General features: G+C 57.5%; 1 protein-coding gene across 1 annotated transcript in view; it reads left to right on the forward strand.

The window, feature by feature from the left end:
- Positions 1-13,825, forward strand: part of LOC104068212 (ankyrin repeat and fibronectin type-III domain-containing protein 1) — a 207,353-nt gene extending 193,528 nt beyond the window's left edge. The window contains exons 6-21 of the mRNA XM_054080894.1: positions 22-223; positions 530-737; positions 1,134-1,328; positions 1,596-1,709; positions 2,210-2,307; positions 3,724-3,814; positions 6,695-6,802; positions 7,048-7,147; positions 7,701-7,833; positions 9,428-9,547; positions 9,936-10,151; positions 10,478-10,644; positions 10,946-11,096; positions 12,531-12,699; positions 12,927-13,093; positions 13,601-13,825. Of these exons, the coding sequence (XP_053936869.1) occupies positions 22-223; positions 530-737; positions 1,134-1,328; positions 1,596-1,709; positions 2,210-2,307; positions 3,724-3,814; positions 6,695-6,802; positions 7,048-7,147; positions 7,701-7,833; positions 9,428-9,547; positions 9,936-10,151; positions 10,478-10,644; positions 10,946-11,096; positions 12,531-12,699; positions 12,927-13,093; positions 13,601-13,825 (2,464 nt within the window). The remainder of the gene's footprint in view (positions 1-21; positions 224-529; positions 738-1,133; positions 1,329-1,595; positions 1,710-2,209; positions 2,308-3,723; positions 3,815-6,694; positions 6,803-7,047; positions 7,148-7,700; positions 7,834-9,427; positions 9,548-9,935; positions 10,152-10,477; positions 10,645-10,945; positions 11,097-12,530; positions 12,700-12,926; positions 13,094-13,600) is intronic.
- The last annotated feature ends 1,027 nt before the right edge of the window (positions 13,826-14,852 follow it).

The raw sequence follows: 14,852 nt of genomic DNA on the forward strand, positions 1-14,852 counted from the left end.
CACCTTCTTGCCCTTTCCCAGGTCATTGTCCCCTAAAATGACGCAGCAGATGCGGGACCTGCAGCTGGCGCAAGCCAGGAAGCCACCAGGCCCTTCCTCACCCAACGCGGCCAAGAGGCTCTACCGAAATCTGTCAGGGAAATTCCGTGTCAACTACACGTCCTTTGATGAGGGCAGCCTGGCGGGAAGGGGTGAGAAGGAGAAGCTCCGCAAGTCCTACCTGGTCAGTGCCTGCTGGTTCCATCCAGAGCTGCCGTGGCTGGGAAAGTGGGGATGGAGGGTCCATGCATGGGTGATGCTGTTGCCTGGGTGGAAGCCACCCTGGAGCTTGTTAAGCTGGAGCTGTTCTGAGTGTTTGCTCAGCATTATCGGACTCTGTCTGCAAAGAGGTGATGCTCCTGAGCCCCTGGGATCAGGGACTCTCCCCCCAAGTTCGGGTTTGTGGGGTGCTGGTGAAGATCTGGAATGTGGGGTGGGGTGAGGGTGGGTGCCCCATGCTCAGCCAACCTGTGTTTCTCCCTCCATCCAGTTCCAGAGCAATGCTGCCCTTTTTGAGGCTGTGGAGCTGCAGGACCTAGACAGGGTCCAGGAGCTGCTGAAGCAGTACAGCCCTGAGGAGCTGGACCTCGACACCCCCAATAGTGAAGGACTGCTGCCCTTGGACATTGCCATCATGACCAACAACGCTCCCATTGCTAAGGTCCTGCTGCAGGCGGGAGCGAAGGAGAGCCCACACTGTGAGTTGGTGTGAGGGATCCATGCAGTGCCTGTCACCTGGGTCTCCAGCCTGGAGGAGTGGGGCACCCCAGGCAGCTGGGTCCAGATGGGGAAGTGGCTCTGGGAAGCTGATGCAGGCTGTAGCAGTGAAGGCACATGCTTGAGTGGAGCCTGAAAGGAGGACACAGAGGGGAGGATGAGATCTTGGGGTGGGAACTTAGTGCCAGCAGAGTCTGGGCTTGCCCTAACCATCTTCTCTTCTCTTCTCTTCTCTTCTCTTCTCTTCTCTTCTCTTCTCTTCTCTTCTCTTCTCTTCTCTTCTCTTCTCTTCTCTTCTCTTCTCTTCTCTTCTCTTCTCTTCTCTTCTCTTCTCTCCTTCCTCCTGGGACCTGTGGCTGTGCCCACCTGCCCCACAGTTGTGAGCCTGGAGAGCCGCTCACTGCACCTCTCCACACTGGTGCGGGAAGCGGAGCAGCGTGTCAATGAGCTGACGGCACAGGTGGTGAATGAGGCACCCAACGCTGACTGCTCTGAGAAGGAGAAGCAGCTCAAGGCCTGGGAGTGGCGATACCGGCTTTACAAGCGCATGAAGGCAGGGTTTGAGCATGCCCGTGAGTGCCTGCAGGAGGGCTTGGGGGGCTGGGGGCAGCCCCTGTGCTGGGGGAAAGAGCAGGGCTGTGCATGGCCCGGGCATGGGGCTGCACCAGCACCAGTCAGAGCATCCCGGCACCCTGTAGCCAGGACCTGCTGTAGGTGTGTCCAGGGTGTGAGTGTTCCAGGGATGTGTCCCTGGGCACGGAGGGAGGCCCAGGAGGGAATGCTGAGGGGTTCACAGTGACCATCCTTGCTGTAGTGGTCCCTGCACTCTCTTTCCCCAGGAGTCCCAGATGCACCCACCAATGTTCAAGTCTCTGTGGCCAGCAGCTCCTCAGTGCAGGTGACCTTCTGGGAGCCCCTGAGCGTCAACTCAGCTGTTGTCACCAAGTACAAAGGTAAGGAGCAGGGTCTCCCCAGCAGGGCAGGGGGCACGCAGCCATGGCAGGTGCCCCAAGTGTGCCAGTGGGGCGTGCTGGGCGCTCACCCCATACCTGCCGCACCAGCACACCAAGGGAGGAGCCAGGGCTGCACTCTGCTAGATGGCCCAGCCACCACCCGTTTGAGCTAGACTGGACCACTGTCGTGCACCAAGGAAAAACTTGGCGTGTCCCTTGTTTGCTGCTCCCCACCCTTTGCCCTCTTGCTGCTCCTGCAACTCCTCATCCACTTAAACCAGATATTTTTGGTTTCTGGGAGAATTTCGTCGACCTCCAAGTCCTGACCCATCGTTGGAGGGTGCTGGCCTCTCTGCTGTGGCTCCCCTTCACCACTACCTCCAGCTCCTGTGCTGCCCACTGTGCCTCTGCACCCACTGGCCCCACAGCACTGCAGCCACTCTGGTAGCCCTGTTCCCGCTTCAGGGCCACACGGCACCTTGAGGTATCTCTTCTTGCAGTGGAGTGGAGCTGCTCCCCGACCTTCTCGCCGCCGCTGGGGGAGGCTGTGATTGACAGGCTGCAGAAGCTGCATTTCACCATCCAGGGGCTGGTGTCGGTGAGCTCTCAGGGTGTCCCACTGGGATGGGGGCTGCAGGGAAGAGCCTCTGGCTGGGAAAAGCCACTGGCCATGGTGCAGCCTGTGGGGTCATTCCTGGCAGCCGATGCAGGGAGGGATTGGGTCATTGTTTCAAGCAGGAGGAATAGGATTGTGACACAGTGGTTGTCAGCAGAGCCTGTGGGGCTGGGAGAGGCATCTGTCTGTCCCTGCGTGGCCACAGCCACCCTGGCAAAGGGGAAGCTTCCAGCACAGAGTGCCTGGGGACTCTGGAGTGAAAGGCAGAATTAATGTATTCACCAAGCACCTTATTTATCCTCTGTCCCCACTCCCGTCTCCATCCAAGCTCCTCCTGGGCAATAAATCAGTTGCTCGTTCTTCTGCCACCTGCACAGATCGACCCCTCACACCAGCCCTTCTCTCATTGGAGGGGGGGGACCAGCCCTGTCTCCATCTCTGGGAGCTTGGCAAGGTCACGGGCTGGTTGGGGCCAGGGCTCCCCGCTGTTTTATCTCCCTTAGAACTGCAGGAGCCTTGCTGCCTGTCAGCTGTCCCCTCCCTGGGGGCCGCCGTCCTTTCCCCAGCATGTGGGCGGGAAGGGGGGTGGGGGGGGCGGTAGGTGGAGCAGCATGAGGACTGTGGTGGGATGGAGCTTGGGACTGGAACATAGGAAGCTGCTGAGATGAATGGGGTCACCTTTACCAGGGAGATGCAGTGCTGGAGCTCCTGGGCAGGCATGCAGGCAGGGACCACCACCTCGAGGAACAGGGAAAGCCTTTGATACAGTTAGAGGTTTGCCAAGGCAGCAGTGCTGGGGTCCTGGAGCTGCTGCCAGGACACAAGAGGTGCCCGGGTGCATGGCTGGACAGGGCTCAAGTGGAGCCCGGAGCAGCACTGTTACAAGGAGCTGCCACGAGCCCATCAATCATGCTTTCAGAGCTGCTTCATGGGCTCCTGTCCGCCTTCATGAGTGCCTGGAGGCCTTGCAACATTTGGTAGCTTGACTGAGTGTTAATCAGAGGCCTTTAATCACTGTCACCGTGTCACAAGCCCTCAACAGTGCTGGGCCAGCTCCCTGTCTCCAGGGGCTGGATCCTTGCAGGTCATAGCGGGAAGACAGCACCTTGACCCTCCCAGCTGTGGGAGCCCTCTGTCTTTGGGGCCAGAGTGTCTCCTGGCAAGGGGTATTCTCAATGTCCCATCCTTCCTCTGCCTTCCACTAAAACAACCTACGTGGGCCAGAAGGATTCTCTAGTGTCTGATAGCATGAGCTTTGGACAGCTGGGGGAGGTCACAGCTGATGAACCAGGGTGTGGACTTCGAGTTTGGTACTCCTCGTGGTGTACTGGTGTACTGGGCTTGGGGGGAAACTCCTTCCCTTGCACACTGTTCTGCATGTGGCTTCCCTCTTCGCAGGGCACGGCTTACTACGTTCAGGTGTCTGCCTACAACATGAAGGGCTGGGGACCTCCGCAAGCCTCTGTGCCCCCTTTCGCCATCCCCTCCAGTAAGTACCACTGGGAATGCGCATGGGAGCTGGCACCCGTGGCGGGATGGATGGGGGGAGGTGGCAGCTCCCTGTGCCGGCCAGGAGTCCCTCGCACTGCTGGGGTGGGAACTGGAGGACCCAGGAGCAAAGGCAGCATCTGGGGGCTCAAGTCAGGCAGGGAGGTGGTGCCCAGCGGTCCAGAATGCTGCCTCCAGCTGACAGGAGCTTTGCTGAATCGTCATTTTTTCAACCTGAATTTCCTCTGGCTGTCTGGTAAAGGCATTTTGGGCCACCTGAATCAGCTCATCCTAAGAAGGAAAGGAGGAGAGAGGGCATTTTGCTTTCTCAGTTAAAAGGAAAACAATGCAGGCATCTCTTGCATTGCAGAGGTTTGTATTATATTTTAGTGCAGGCAGCTTTTGGGAGCGGTCAGTCCTTACTGCCTCAATAACATCAAGAGCCATCCAGAGGGACCTGGGCAGGCTGGAGCTGGGGCTGTGTGAACCTCGTGGAGTTCAACAAGGCCAAGTGCAAGGTCCTGCTCCTGAGTCAGGGCAACCCCAGCACAAATCCAGGCTGGGTGGAGAATGGATTGGGAGCAGCCCTGAGGAGAAGGACTTTGGGTGCTGAGGGATGAGATTAACACGAGCCAGCAACGTGCTCTCGCAGCCCAGAAAACAGGTTGGGCAGAGAAGTGGTGGCTGCCCCATCCCTGGAGGTGTTCAAGGCCAGGTTGGATGGGGCTTTGAGCCTCCTGATCCAGTGGAAGGTGTCCCTGCCCATGACAGAGAGCGGAACTGCATGGGCTTTGAGATCTCTTTTGACGCAAACCATTCCATGATTCTATGAGCTGATGCAGTACAAGCTCCTGCCATGGGCAGAGACCCCTCCCACTGGCTCAGGTGTCTGTCAATGCACAAAGCAACCCTACCCCACTGCCTTGCCCTGGTTTTACCCTGTCCTGGCAGCATGTGTTGGTCATATTTGCAGCCACTTTAAAGCCCCTTTGCCATCCTGCACGGGTTTGTTTTCTGTTACCGAGATCCACCTGGCTTCAACACGGAGCAGAGCTGAAGTGTATCAGACACAAGTGGGGTTTATTTATCTCCCTCCAGTAACGCTCCCTCTCTGGCCCAGCAGAATACAGTCAGACACCTCCCTGGGTGGTTTTAAAGCTCCTAAAAATAGTGGTGAGCCCTAGCCAAAGTTAACAGAGCTGAACTTTCCATGGAAAACAGCAGCAGGCAGGACACAGGGGGTGTTTAAAGCAATTAATATAAAGCTAACGAAGGAGGGACAGCAGGTCCCCAGCCCCACTCCTGGTCCTGCTGCTGTCTCACATTGGGTGGAGCTGGCAGGAGAGCTTATTTATGTGTTTGCCGAGGTGAGCCCAGCTCTCGACACTCACCCAGAGAAGGCTGCAGCTCTGGGGAAGACCTGGAGGAAGACACTGGAAAGAATTTTAATTTAAGGCTGGTGAAGAGCAGCAGCAACAGATGAGACCTTGTTCTTTCGCTCTGCTGTGTCCCCACCATGCTTTGGGGTGGCTGGTGGCTGTGGGGGTTGAGGAGAGCCAGAGTCCTCCTGGGAAGAGGGATGGAAAACAGGTCATAGAATCATAGAATCATAGAATCACCAGGTTGGAAAGGACCCATTGGATCATTGAGTCCAACCATTCCTAACACTCCCTTAAACCATGTCCCTAAGCACTTCATCAACCCGTTCCTTAAACACCTCCAGGGAAGGTGATTCGACCACCTCCCTGGGCAGCTGTTCCAGTGCCCGATGACTCTTTCTGTGAAGATTTTTTTTCTGATATCCAACCTGAACCTCCCCTGACGGAGCTTGAGGCCATTCCCCCTTGTCCTGTCCTCAGTCACTTGGGAGAAGAGGCCAGCTCCCTCCTCTCCACAACCTCCTTTCAGGCAGTTGTAGAGAGTAATAAGGTCTCCCCTCAGCCTCCTCTTCTCCAGGCTAAACAACCCCAGCTCTCTCAGCCGCTCCTCGTAAGACTTGTTCTCCAGCCCCTCACCAGCTTCGTTGCTCTTCTCTGGATACACTCCAGAGCCCCAACATCCTTCTTGTGGTGAGGGGCCCAGAACTGAACACAGTACTCAAGGTGCGGTCTCACCAGTGCTGAGTACAGAGCGAGAATAACCTCCCTGGACCTGCTGGTGACCCCATTTCTGATACAAGCCAAGATGCCGTTGGCCTTCTTGGTCACCTGGGCACACTGCTGGCTCATGTTCAGTCGGCTGTCAACCAGCACCCCCAGGTCCTTCTCTTCCGTGCAGCTCTCCAGCCATTCTTCCCCCAGTCTGTAGCGCTGCATAGGGTTGTTGTGCCCCAAGTGCAGGACCCGGCATTTGGCCTTACTGAACCTCATCCCATTGGTCTCGGCCCAGCAGTCCAGCCTGTTCAGATCCCTTTGCAGAGCCTCCCTACCCTCCAGCAGATCCACACTTCCTCCCAGCTTAGTGTCATCTGCAAACTTGCTGAGGGTGCACTCGATGCCTTCATCCAGGTCATTGATAAAGACATTGAACAGGGCTGGACCCAGTACTGAGCCCTGAGGAGCTCCACTTGTGACTGGCCTCCAGCTGGAGTTAACTCCATTGACCACCACTCTCTGGGCCCGGCCATCCAACCAGTTTTCAACCCAGGAGAGTGTGCGCCTGTTCAGGCCAGAGGCTGACAGTTTCTGCAGCAGAATGCTGTGAGAAACTGTGTCAAAGACTGTTACCATGCCGTGGCTGCAGGACACATCCATGGGGTGCCAGGAGGTGACATGCCCTGAGGAAGAGGGGCCAGGAAGCCCTCTGTCTCCTCTCTCTCCCAGATGGGTGCTGGGGGTGATGGGCTGGATGCTGGGGGTGACGCTGCTCTGTCCCCCTGCAGACTGGCGGGAGTACGATGGCCGGGCTCCACGGCGAAGGGGACAAGCTGAAGCTCTGGACCATCTGCTGGGCCAGGTGAAGACCAGCCATCAGCACTGCGTTTGCCACGGTGAGTGCACGGCACGGTGCTTAGGGGAGGCTGGGGTGAGGGATCCAGCTGGGCCTCCCTTGGATTGAGACTTGGGCAGGGGGGGCTGGAGTGGCACCAGGAGTTTGTCTACCCCATGGATGGGCAGGGAGACAGCTCAGGCAGTGAAGACCTTGGCAGGGCCTTTCCCCTGGGTTGCCGTACCATGGGCTGCCAGCATGGCCCTTCATCTCCTGCTGCAGCATCTTCCACTCTCTGCTCCCCAGAGCCCTGCAAGAACCAGCCCCAGAGCAGGAAGCACTCGGTCTCCAAGAGCCTCAAGCACCTCTTCCACCCTGGCAGCAAGTTTCTCAAGACGCTGAAGCGGTGAGGCTGGTCTGCAGGGCTGGTGGAGAACCCAGCTCGGAGCGGGGACATCAGGCTGCCTGTCCTGGGCACAGCCGGGAGATGCATGCGCAAGCCGGGGTGTGAGGGGTGCTCAGAAGTGGGTCCTTGCCCGGATTGAGCTGGTGGCATCGGTGGAAATGAATCCCATTGCCCATAAATCAAATGTTTCTCTTGGTGTTTCCATTTGGACTGGCCAAGCTGCTCCCATACTCAGATCCCTGCATCAACTCCAAACACAATCCAACACCCCACCATACTTGCACCACCCACTTCCAGGCACCCCAGCGTGTCTCCTGCACAGGCCTGGCTCCACCACTGTCCCTTGTGTTGGCTGGGGCATCAGCTGGGACATTGGCCAGGCCCACCTTGCTGACAGTGCTGGGTTCGTGTTCTAGCCATGTGTCTCTTCTGCCATGGAAGAGGAGGTGAGACCCAGGTCAGGGCATCTCCTCTGTCCTCAGGAGAGAAACCCTTTGGGAAATGAAGCTGGTAGATGGGGGTGACCCTGAAGTCTGTCTTACCTCCCATGCAGGGGCCTCTACCTGACAGCCATCTTCTACAAGGATGACAACATCCTGGTGACCCATGAAGACCAGATCCCCGTGGTGGAGATTGATGACACCTACTCTTGCCTGCTCATGCAGGATTTTCTCTGGTTCACCAAGGTGGGTGGCTCAGGGCCCCTGTGCTGTGTACGTCTCTCCTGACACAACTGGCCATCACCCTGGGTACTGCTGAGATGCTGGCCACCACGATCTGCAGAGCACCTTCATTGCAGCACCTTCCCTGGGGCTACACGCACAGGCAAGAGTGCCCGGCATGCATGGAGCATGTGGGGCTCTTGCCAGAGCTGCCTGGGCCTACAAAGGAGGGCTACAAAGATGATCTGATGGCTGGAGCACCTCCTGTATGAGGCCAGGCTGTGAAAGTTGGGATTGTTCAGCCTGGAGAAGAGAAGGCTCTGGGGAGAACTTAGAGCAGCTCCCAGTACTGAAAGAGGCTCCAAGAAAGCTGTGGAGGGGCTTTTTACAAGGGCATGGAGTGATAGGACAAGAGGGAATGACTTTAAGTTGGAGAGGGGAAGACTTAGACTAGACGTAAGGAGGAAATTCTTCACAATGAGGGTGGGGAGGCCCTGGCCCAGGTTGCCCAGAGCAGTGGTGGATGTCCCGTCCCTGGAAGAGTTCAAGGCCAGGTTGGATGGGACCGTCAACAGCCTGCTCTAGCAGGGCATTGGAATTGAATGATCTTGAAGGTCCCTTCCAACCCAAACCATTCCATGATTCAGGGCTGTGAGCAGCCCCAGGGGACACCCCGTGTGTACAAAGTGAGTGCAAACTGCTCCAGCTAATCACACCAGATGATGGGACATCTGGCAGCTCTGGGCTTCCTAGTGTCCCCTCCAGGACCTGCGCTGTGCCCTTGCATGCTGCACAGGACAGAACCATGCAGAGAGCTGGCTGTATGCTGGGAGTGCTGAGAGGAGCCAGGTGGGAACTGTGCACTGGCAGCAGCGCTCCTCCACCTTGGGGTGCTGGGGCTTGGCAGCACAGGCAGCTGAGCTGGGAATTGCTTGGATTTGGCATAGACCAAGAAACCACCAGGCAACAGCACGTCCACCCCAGCCCTTGGAAACCCAGAGGTGGGATGATGGACTGGTGCTGTGCTGGGATGAATGGAAAATGAACTGGTGCTGCCCTGGGCAGACTGTGTGCTGGGGTGGGTTGGGGATGGACTGGTGCTGTACTGAGCAGGCTGCGTGCTGGGATAGGTGGGTGCTGCAGGGACGCCAACACCTTCTCCGCTCTGTAACTCTTCACTGGAGCATCCTGCAGCAACAGCTCTGCTTCTGTTGCCCAGGTCAGGGCACGCTGGGTGCTGCTCCTTGGGTCCTCTACCTTCAGTGGGCTCAGTGAAAGGTCAGATGGGCAGCTCAGGGCTTTTGCTGGATGGTCCTCATCTCCCGAGGGAGAAGGCTGTCTTCCCTCCTTCCCTTTGTTCTCTTCTGCTTAGATTTAAGAAGGTCCTGGATGTAAGCATAGTGGGCACAGTGTGGTGCTTCCCTCAGGTCCAGCCTCTGGAGGCATCTTGGGGTGCCTCTGGCATAGGAAATAGTGCCCCTTCTGAGAGGTGACGTCGGCCTGTGCATATTCCTAAGCCAGCACAAATGGAAAGGCCAAGGATCTCTTCCAAGCACCTTGGAGTGAAGCAGCAACCAGCAGTGGTGGCCAGTGGTGACCGCCCTTTGGTGTTCTGCAGGTGTCCTGCATGTGGGACGAGATCCTGTGGCTGCGGCAATGTGTCACTGTCTCCCAGTCGTCCTGTTCCTGCATCCTGCAGACACGCTTCAAGATGCTGCTGGCCATCTCGCAAATGCAGGTGAGGGTGGGCCGGCGGGGGGAGTGAGGGCTTTTTCGGGGGCACTGTGAGCTTGGCTCCCTCAGAAGCAGATAGCAGATGTACTGCACTCAGGAAAAGCCCAGTCCCTGCCAGTCCTGCCCGTGGCTCGGTGACAGGATTAGGTGTCCCTGCCTTGGCTTCCCTGGCATGACCCCAGTCGTAGAGTGGTGGGGTGTCAGGGTTCATGGCAACCTCGTGTAGAGGGACCAGGGGCTGGCAGTGGGTGCTTTGCTGGGCATGCTGGTTTCCTTCTGGCAGAGAGGAGACTCTCAGTCACATCCCGACTGCACACACCCAATTAGCACTGTGCCTTGAGGATGTCCCCTGACCCACTGCTTTCTCCTGCCCTCCCATCCCATCTGTGCAGGGGCTGCTGGGCATCCAGGACCTGGGGCAGGTCTTCTTTGAGCCCATCAAAGACAAACAGGGCAATATCCTCATCGTCACCCTGAAGGAGGTGAAGACCAACCAGACTTTCGAGAGCGTCCGCTGGGTTCCCATCTGCAAACTGCAGACCAGCCGCAAGTCCGTGTCCTCTCCAGAGGAGCCCACTGCTCTGGACATGCTGCTGATCTCCATCCAGGTGCTGCACTGGTGCTGTTGGGGCAGGGAATTGCAGGGGGCTCCATTGCGGGACCACCAGTACCCGCTGCTCCCCTTTGGGCTGGAGAGGCAACAGCAGAACTCAGATCACTGAGGGCTTGGTTCTGGCTGCGGGCAGAGGGAGAGCAGAGCCCAGTCAGCCTGTTGCTTCAAGGGGAGGTGTGTGATGCTGGATTCATCCCAGCAGCACCGGATTGTGTCTGCACTGCCGCTGGCTGGGCTGGCTGCACTGTGGAACCCAGCGTAAGGGCAGGAGAGAGCCCCGCTGTGAGGGCTTGCTCAATCCAGCAGTGCCTTTCTCCTCAGGACAAGCTGGATTACCACCAGTGGAGCAGCCATGCCCTCTCCCCGGGGCTCTACCTGGGCTATTTGAAGCTCTGCAGCGCCGTGGATCAGATCCGAGTGCTGGTGCCAGAGACGCTCCCCAACATTCTGTGCCACGTCAAGATTCGCTCCAACCCCAACATCTCCAGGTGGGGCTTGCAAGGCAGGTCTGTCCCATCCAGCATAAGAGCACCCACCACCTCCTGCTTCTGCTCTAGGGTTCCTGGCAGCAGCATAATATTCCATCTCAGCCCAGCTGCCTGCCATGCGGGGCAGTCTGAAGCTGGAGCAAACCAAGGTCCCCCTCTGCCTCCACAGCTTCTGCATCCCTTGGGGTGCAGCATCATCTGGAGATGAACAGCTGGGCAAACACAGCTCTCATAGCAATTGCGTGTTCAGGTGCACCCTGAGCTTCTCCCTCCTGCATGTGTCTGTCTCTCCCTTCTCCAGGGAGGAGTGGGAATGGCTGCAGAAGATGGCCAGTGCGGAGGAGCCTGTTCCTGCAGAGCCAGAGGCTGAGACTTCCCAGAACCAGCTGTTTCAGGAGCTCCAAGTGGCTGTCAAGGCGCTGATGACTCTGGTCAACATCCCATTGCAAGAGGTACGGGCAAGTGCCGAGGTCTGGGGAGGAAGAGGGGAAGAAGCCATGCAGCACCATGCTGGTCATGGCAGCAGGCAGGGTACCACAGCCTGTAGTCCTTCTTTGGGGGCCTGAAGTGTCTATCGGGTTTTAGTCTTATGCAAACAGGACTTCCTAGAAGGTGAAGTATCTTCTGTATCCCCAGAAGGCCATCCGTATCCTGGGCTGCATCAAAAGAAACATGGCCAGCAGGGCAAGAGAGGGGACTCTGCCCCTCTGTGCTGCTCTTATGAGACCCCACCTGGAGCCCTGTGTTCAGTTCTGGAGTCCCCAACATAAGGAGATGGAGCTGTTGGAACAGGTCAAGAAGAGGCCACAGAGATGATCCGAGGGCTGGAGCATCTCTGGTATGAGGACAGGCTGAGGGAGTTGGAGTTGTTCAGCTGGAGAAGAGAAGGCTCTGGAGACAACATAGAGCAGCCTTCAGTACTGAAAGGGACTCCAGGAAAGCTGGGGAGGGACTTTTTACAAGGGCATGGAGTGATAGGACAATGGCGGAAATGTTTTTGAATTGGAAGGGGGAAGATTTAGATTAGACCTTAAGAAGAAATTCTTCATGATGAGGGTAGTGAGGCCCTGCTCCATCCCTGGTGGTGTTCAAGGCCAGTCTGGATGGGGCTTTGCGCAACCTGATCCAGTGGGAGGTATCCCTGCCCATGGCAGGGGTTTGGGACTGGATGGACTTTGAGGGACCTTCCAACTCAAACCATTCTATGAAAGAGGAGGCAAGTGGTGGACAAACAGTACCTGAAGCGTCTGCCTGCCCCCAAACAGTGACCACTGGAACTGTTTGTCCTACCTGTACCTCCCAGGTGCAAGGGTGGTGAATCTGGGTTTACGTTATTGCCTGCTCTGTGGTTTGGTTCTGTGCTTGGCGCTGGCAGCATGAGACCAACCCAACTCTGCTTCTCCAGAGCTAGGTGGTCCCTGGCCAGTGGTGGGATGTAGCTGCAGCCACCTGGGCCAGACTGCATGAGTGCAAAATCCTCCTCTCCTGTGCTGAGTATTTGCTGGGAAGGTGTCTGCCAGCCCCAGTGGCCAGGCAGTGCTCAGGACACCTCTCTGAGTGTGGCTGAGACCATCACTGTTGGCACTTCTGTGAGACCATGTCATAGTGACTTTGACCGGTAGTTTGGAGACTTCTAGGAGAAATAAGAGAGAAAGGGATGCACCTAGGTTTCATTAGAAGCAAGGAGTCTCTGGCTGTGTGCTGAAACAGCAGTGTCCCTTGGCTGCAAGTGATCCCTGAGGACTCCTCTGTCAATGAGGAGGACCCATCAGGAATAGATACGCTCGAAGTCATTTTGCCCACACCTAGCAGCATTTCAGCCTCAAACAACTGGATATTGTACTGGGGTGACATTTGCAGCCATCCCCTGTGCTGTCTTCTTGCAGGCCAAAGATTTCCGTCTGTACAGCCAAGAGGTGCTGGACTTTGGGGGCCAGGTCTCCTTCTTGCTGCTGCTGCCTCCATCAGATGATGTCTGCACTGCTCCAGGCCAGAACAACCCCTACACCCCTCGCTCTGGCTTCCTCACGCTGCCCCTGCAGATCTTCGAGCTAGGTGAGGAGGCAGAGTGCCAGACTTCATCCTGCCAGTCTCCTTGCCCTCTGAGACCTCCTGAGAGCTGGGGTAGGCAGTGAGGTGGGCTGGAGCTACCAGAAGAGGAGGGATGTGGGGGGATGCTGAGCTAGAGGAGAGTGTTGCCTCTTCCCTGCACTAGGTGGGTGCAGAGCAGCTCAGAGGGCATCCACAGTGAGGGGCCTGATAAGTTTTCATTCCCTTCCCAGTCCACTTCTTCACGTATGACCGGGAGTTCATCACTCAGTACTGCCAGGTGTCCGCCCTCCTGGAGCTGGAGTCACTCCTCTCTCAGCAGAGCCTCAGGGAGGCCTTCTCCGATGCTGAGCTCTCCACTGCCAAGCAGAGGCACCAGCAGGTTCAGGACTACATCCAGGTATGTGGAGCAGGAGCACACTGGGAGGGAGCCAGGCTTGGGACATGGGCAGGACATTCATGCCCTGGAGAAGCTGCAGGAGCCTCCTCACTAGGGCTGTTCACTGCTCATGGTGGCTGGGACCCAGTGGGTTTTTTCTGAGGTGGCAGATCAGCTGCAGCAGGCAGGGCTCTGCCTAGCAGCTTCTTGCTGCAATGATCCCATTAAAAATCCTGATTGGAGAGCCGGCACCCGCTCTTTGTTACCCACCTTGCTAGATAAGAGCCTGGAACGTGCCAAAGAGCACCCAAGCTACCCCCTTTCCTACCACCCCTGCCTGCAGCAGCAGGTCCTGGTGGACCAGCAGCTGCTCATGGTGGAAACAGCCTCTTCCCACCTGAGAGCATTTCTTGGGATTCCCTGACTTGGCAATTTCCCCAGAGCTTTCCCCTTGTGGGAAAGGTGTGTGGGGAGAGCCTGTGGATTGCCGTGGGGCTTTTTTTGTTACTGTTGTTTGTATTTTGAAAGGGATGCTTCGTTTCTTATTTTGGCAGCAATGGAGGATATCTGGCGGGAGATGCGTTGGATTATGGATGCTCTGCAACACGCCCGGTACAAGCAGCCCACCTGCGGGTTTCTCTCAGTGGCTTCCTCAGTGAGGCCGGTGGGGTGATGAAGGAGAAAACCCAATCCACCTTCATCCCACCTCGACTACCTTCCCTCTCCTGCACCCTCGCCAGAGACCAGCCATAAGCCTCACCTCTGGTAAGGACCTGGCTTGGCAAAGCTCCTGCCCGTGGGCTCGGGGAGCTGCCCATGCTTGCAGGGAGTGGGAGGGCTGCTCTGGTGGCTGGGGCAGGACCTGCTCTGCCTGCCCCTTGATGAGCAACAGCACAGAGTATTGGCACGGGGGTAAACACTCAGGGGCTTCCTTGGATTCCATCTGGTGCAAACCACAGCCAGGGTTGCCAACAGCAAGGCTGAGCCTCTATTTGCTCCTTTTACGCCCCTTGCAGACTTGCACCGGGCTGTCAGATGAGGAGGGCTCCTCAGAGGTGTTCCTGGCCACCGACAGTGACTACGACTCCAGTAGAGCACAGAGTCCCAAGGAGCTCGACTTGGTCTACTCCTCCTCGGGGCCCGAGTGCTGCAGCAGGAGAGTCGCCTGCACCCTCCGGGACAGTGCCCCGGACGTCCTGCAGACCCACGAGTTCAAGACACCACCACCGCCAACCAGCTCCTGAGGAGCCCCGGCCACCCCCTGAGCTCTATGACAGCGACTTCGTCCTGCCCCAGCCGCCAGATTGAGCTACTGCGCATCACAGAGAAGCGACAGGCATTACTGCGTCCGAACCAGCAGCCTGGACTTCCCAACCGCACTGCCAGGCGGCCAGAAAGTCCTGCCCTGGCTCCGTCGACAGCTCCCCGACAGAGAGTAGGACCACGGGCCACTGTGGCCAGCGCAGGCTGGGGACTAGCTCGACGTCCAGCCCCCGAGTGTGGCCGGGGTGGGCAAGGACTCCGAGCCTGCCTTCCAAGCGTGCTTGGCTGAGTGGGACTCAGAGCTTCCAGGAGCAGCCGGAGCAGCCCGGGTGCTTGGCTGACCAAGGCAAGAAGCCGGGCTCTGTCACCTTGCAGTCTGCCCTCAGTATGAAACCGGACTCTCCAAAGAGACCAGTGTCAAGGTATACTGGAAGCCTGCAAAGGGCAGTGGTGCAGCTGTGCCTGTGCGTGGATGGAATGGGCTGACAGTGGGGAGGGCAGGCAGTGAGGGCTCAAC

The sequence above is a fragment of the Cuculus canorus genome, chromosome 15 (assembly GCF_017976375.1).
Source record: "Cuculus canorus isolate bCucCan1 chromosome 15, bCucCan1.pri, whole genome shotgun sequence".
Lineage (NCBI taxonomy): Eukaryota > Metazoa > Chordata > Aves > Cuculiformes > Cuculidae > Cuculus > Cuculus canorus.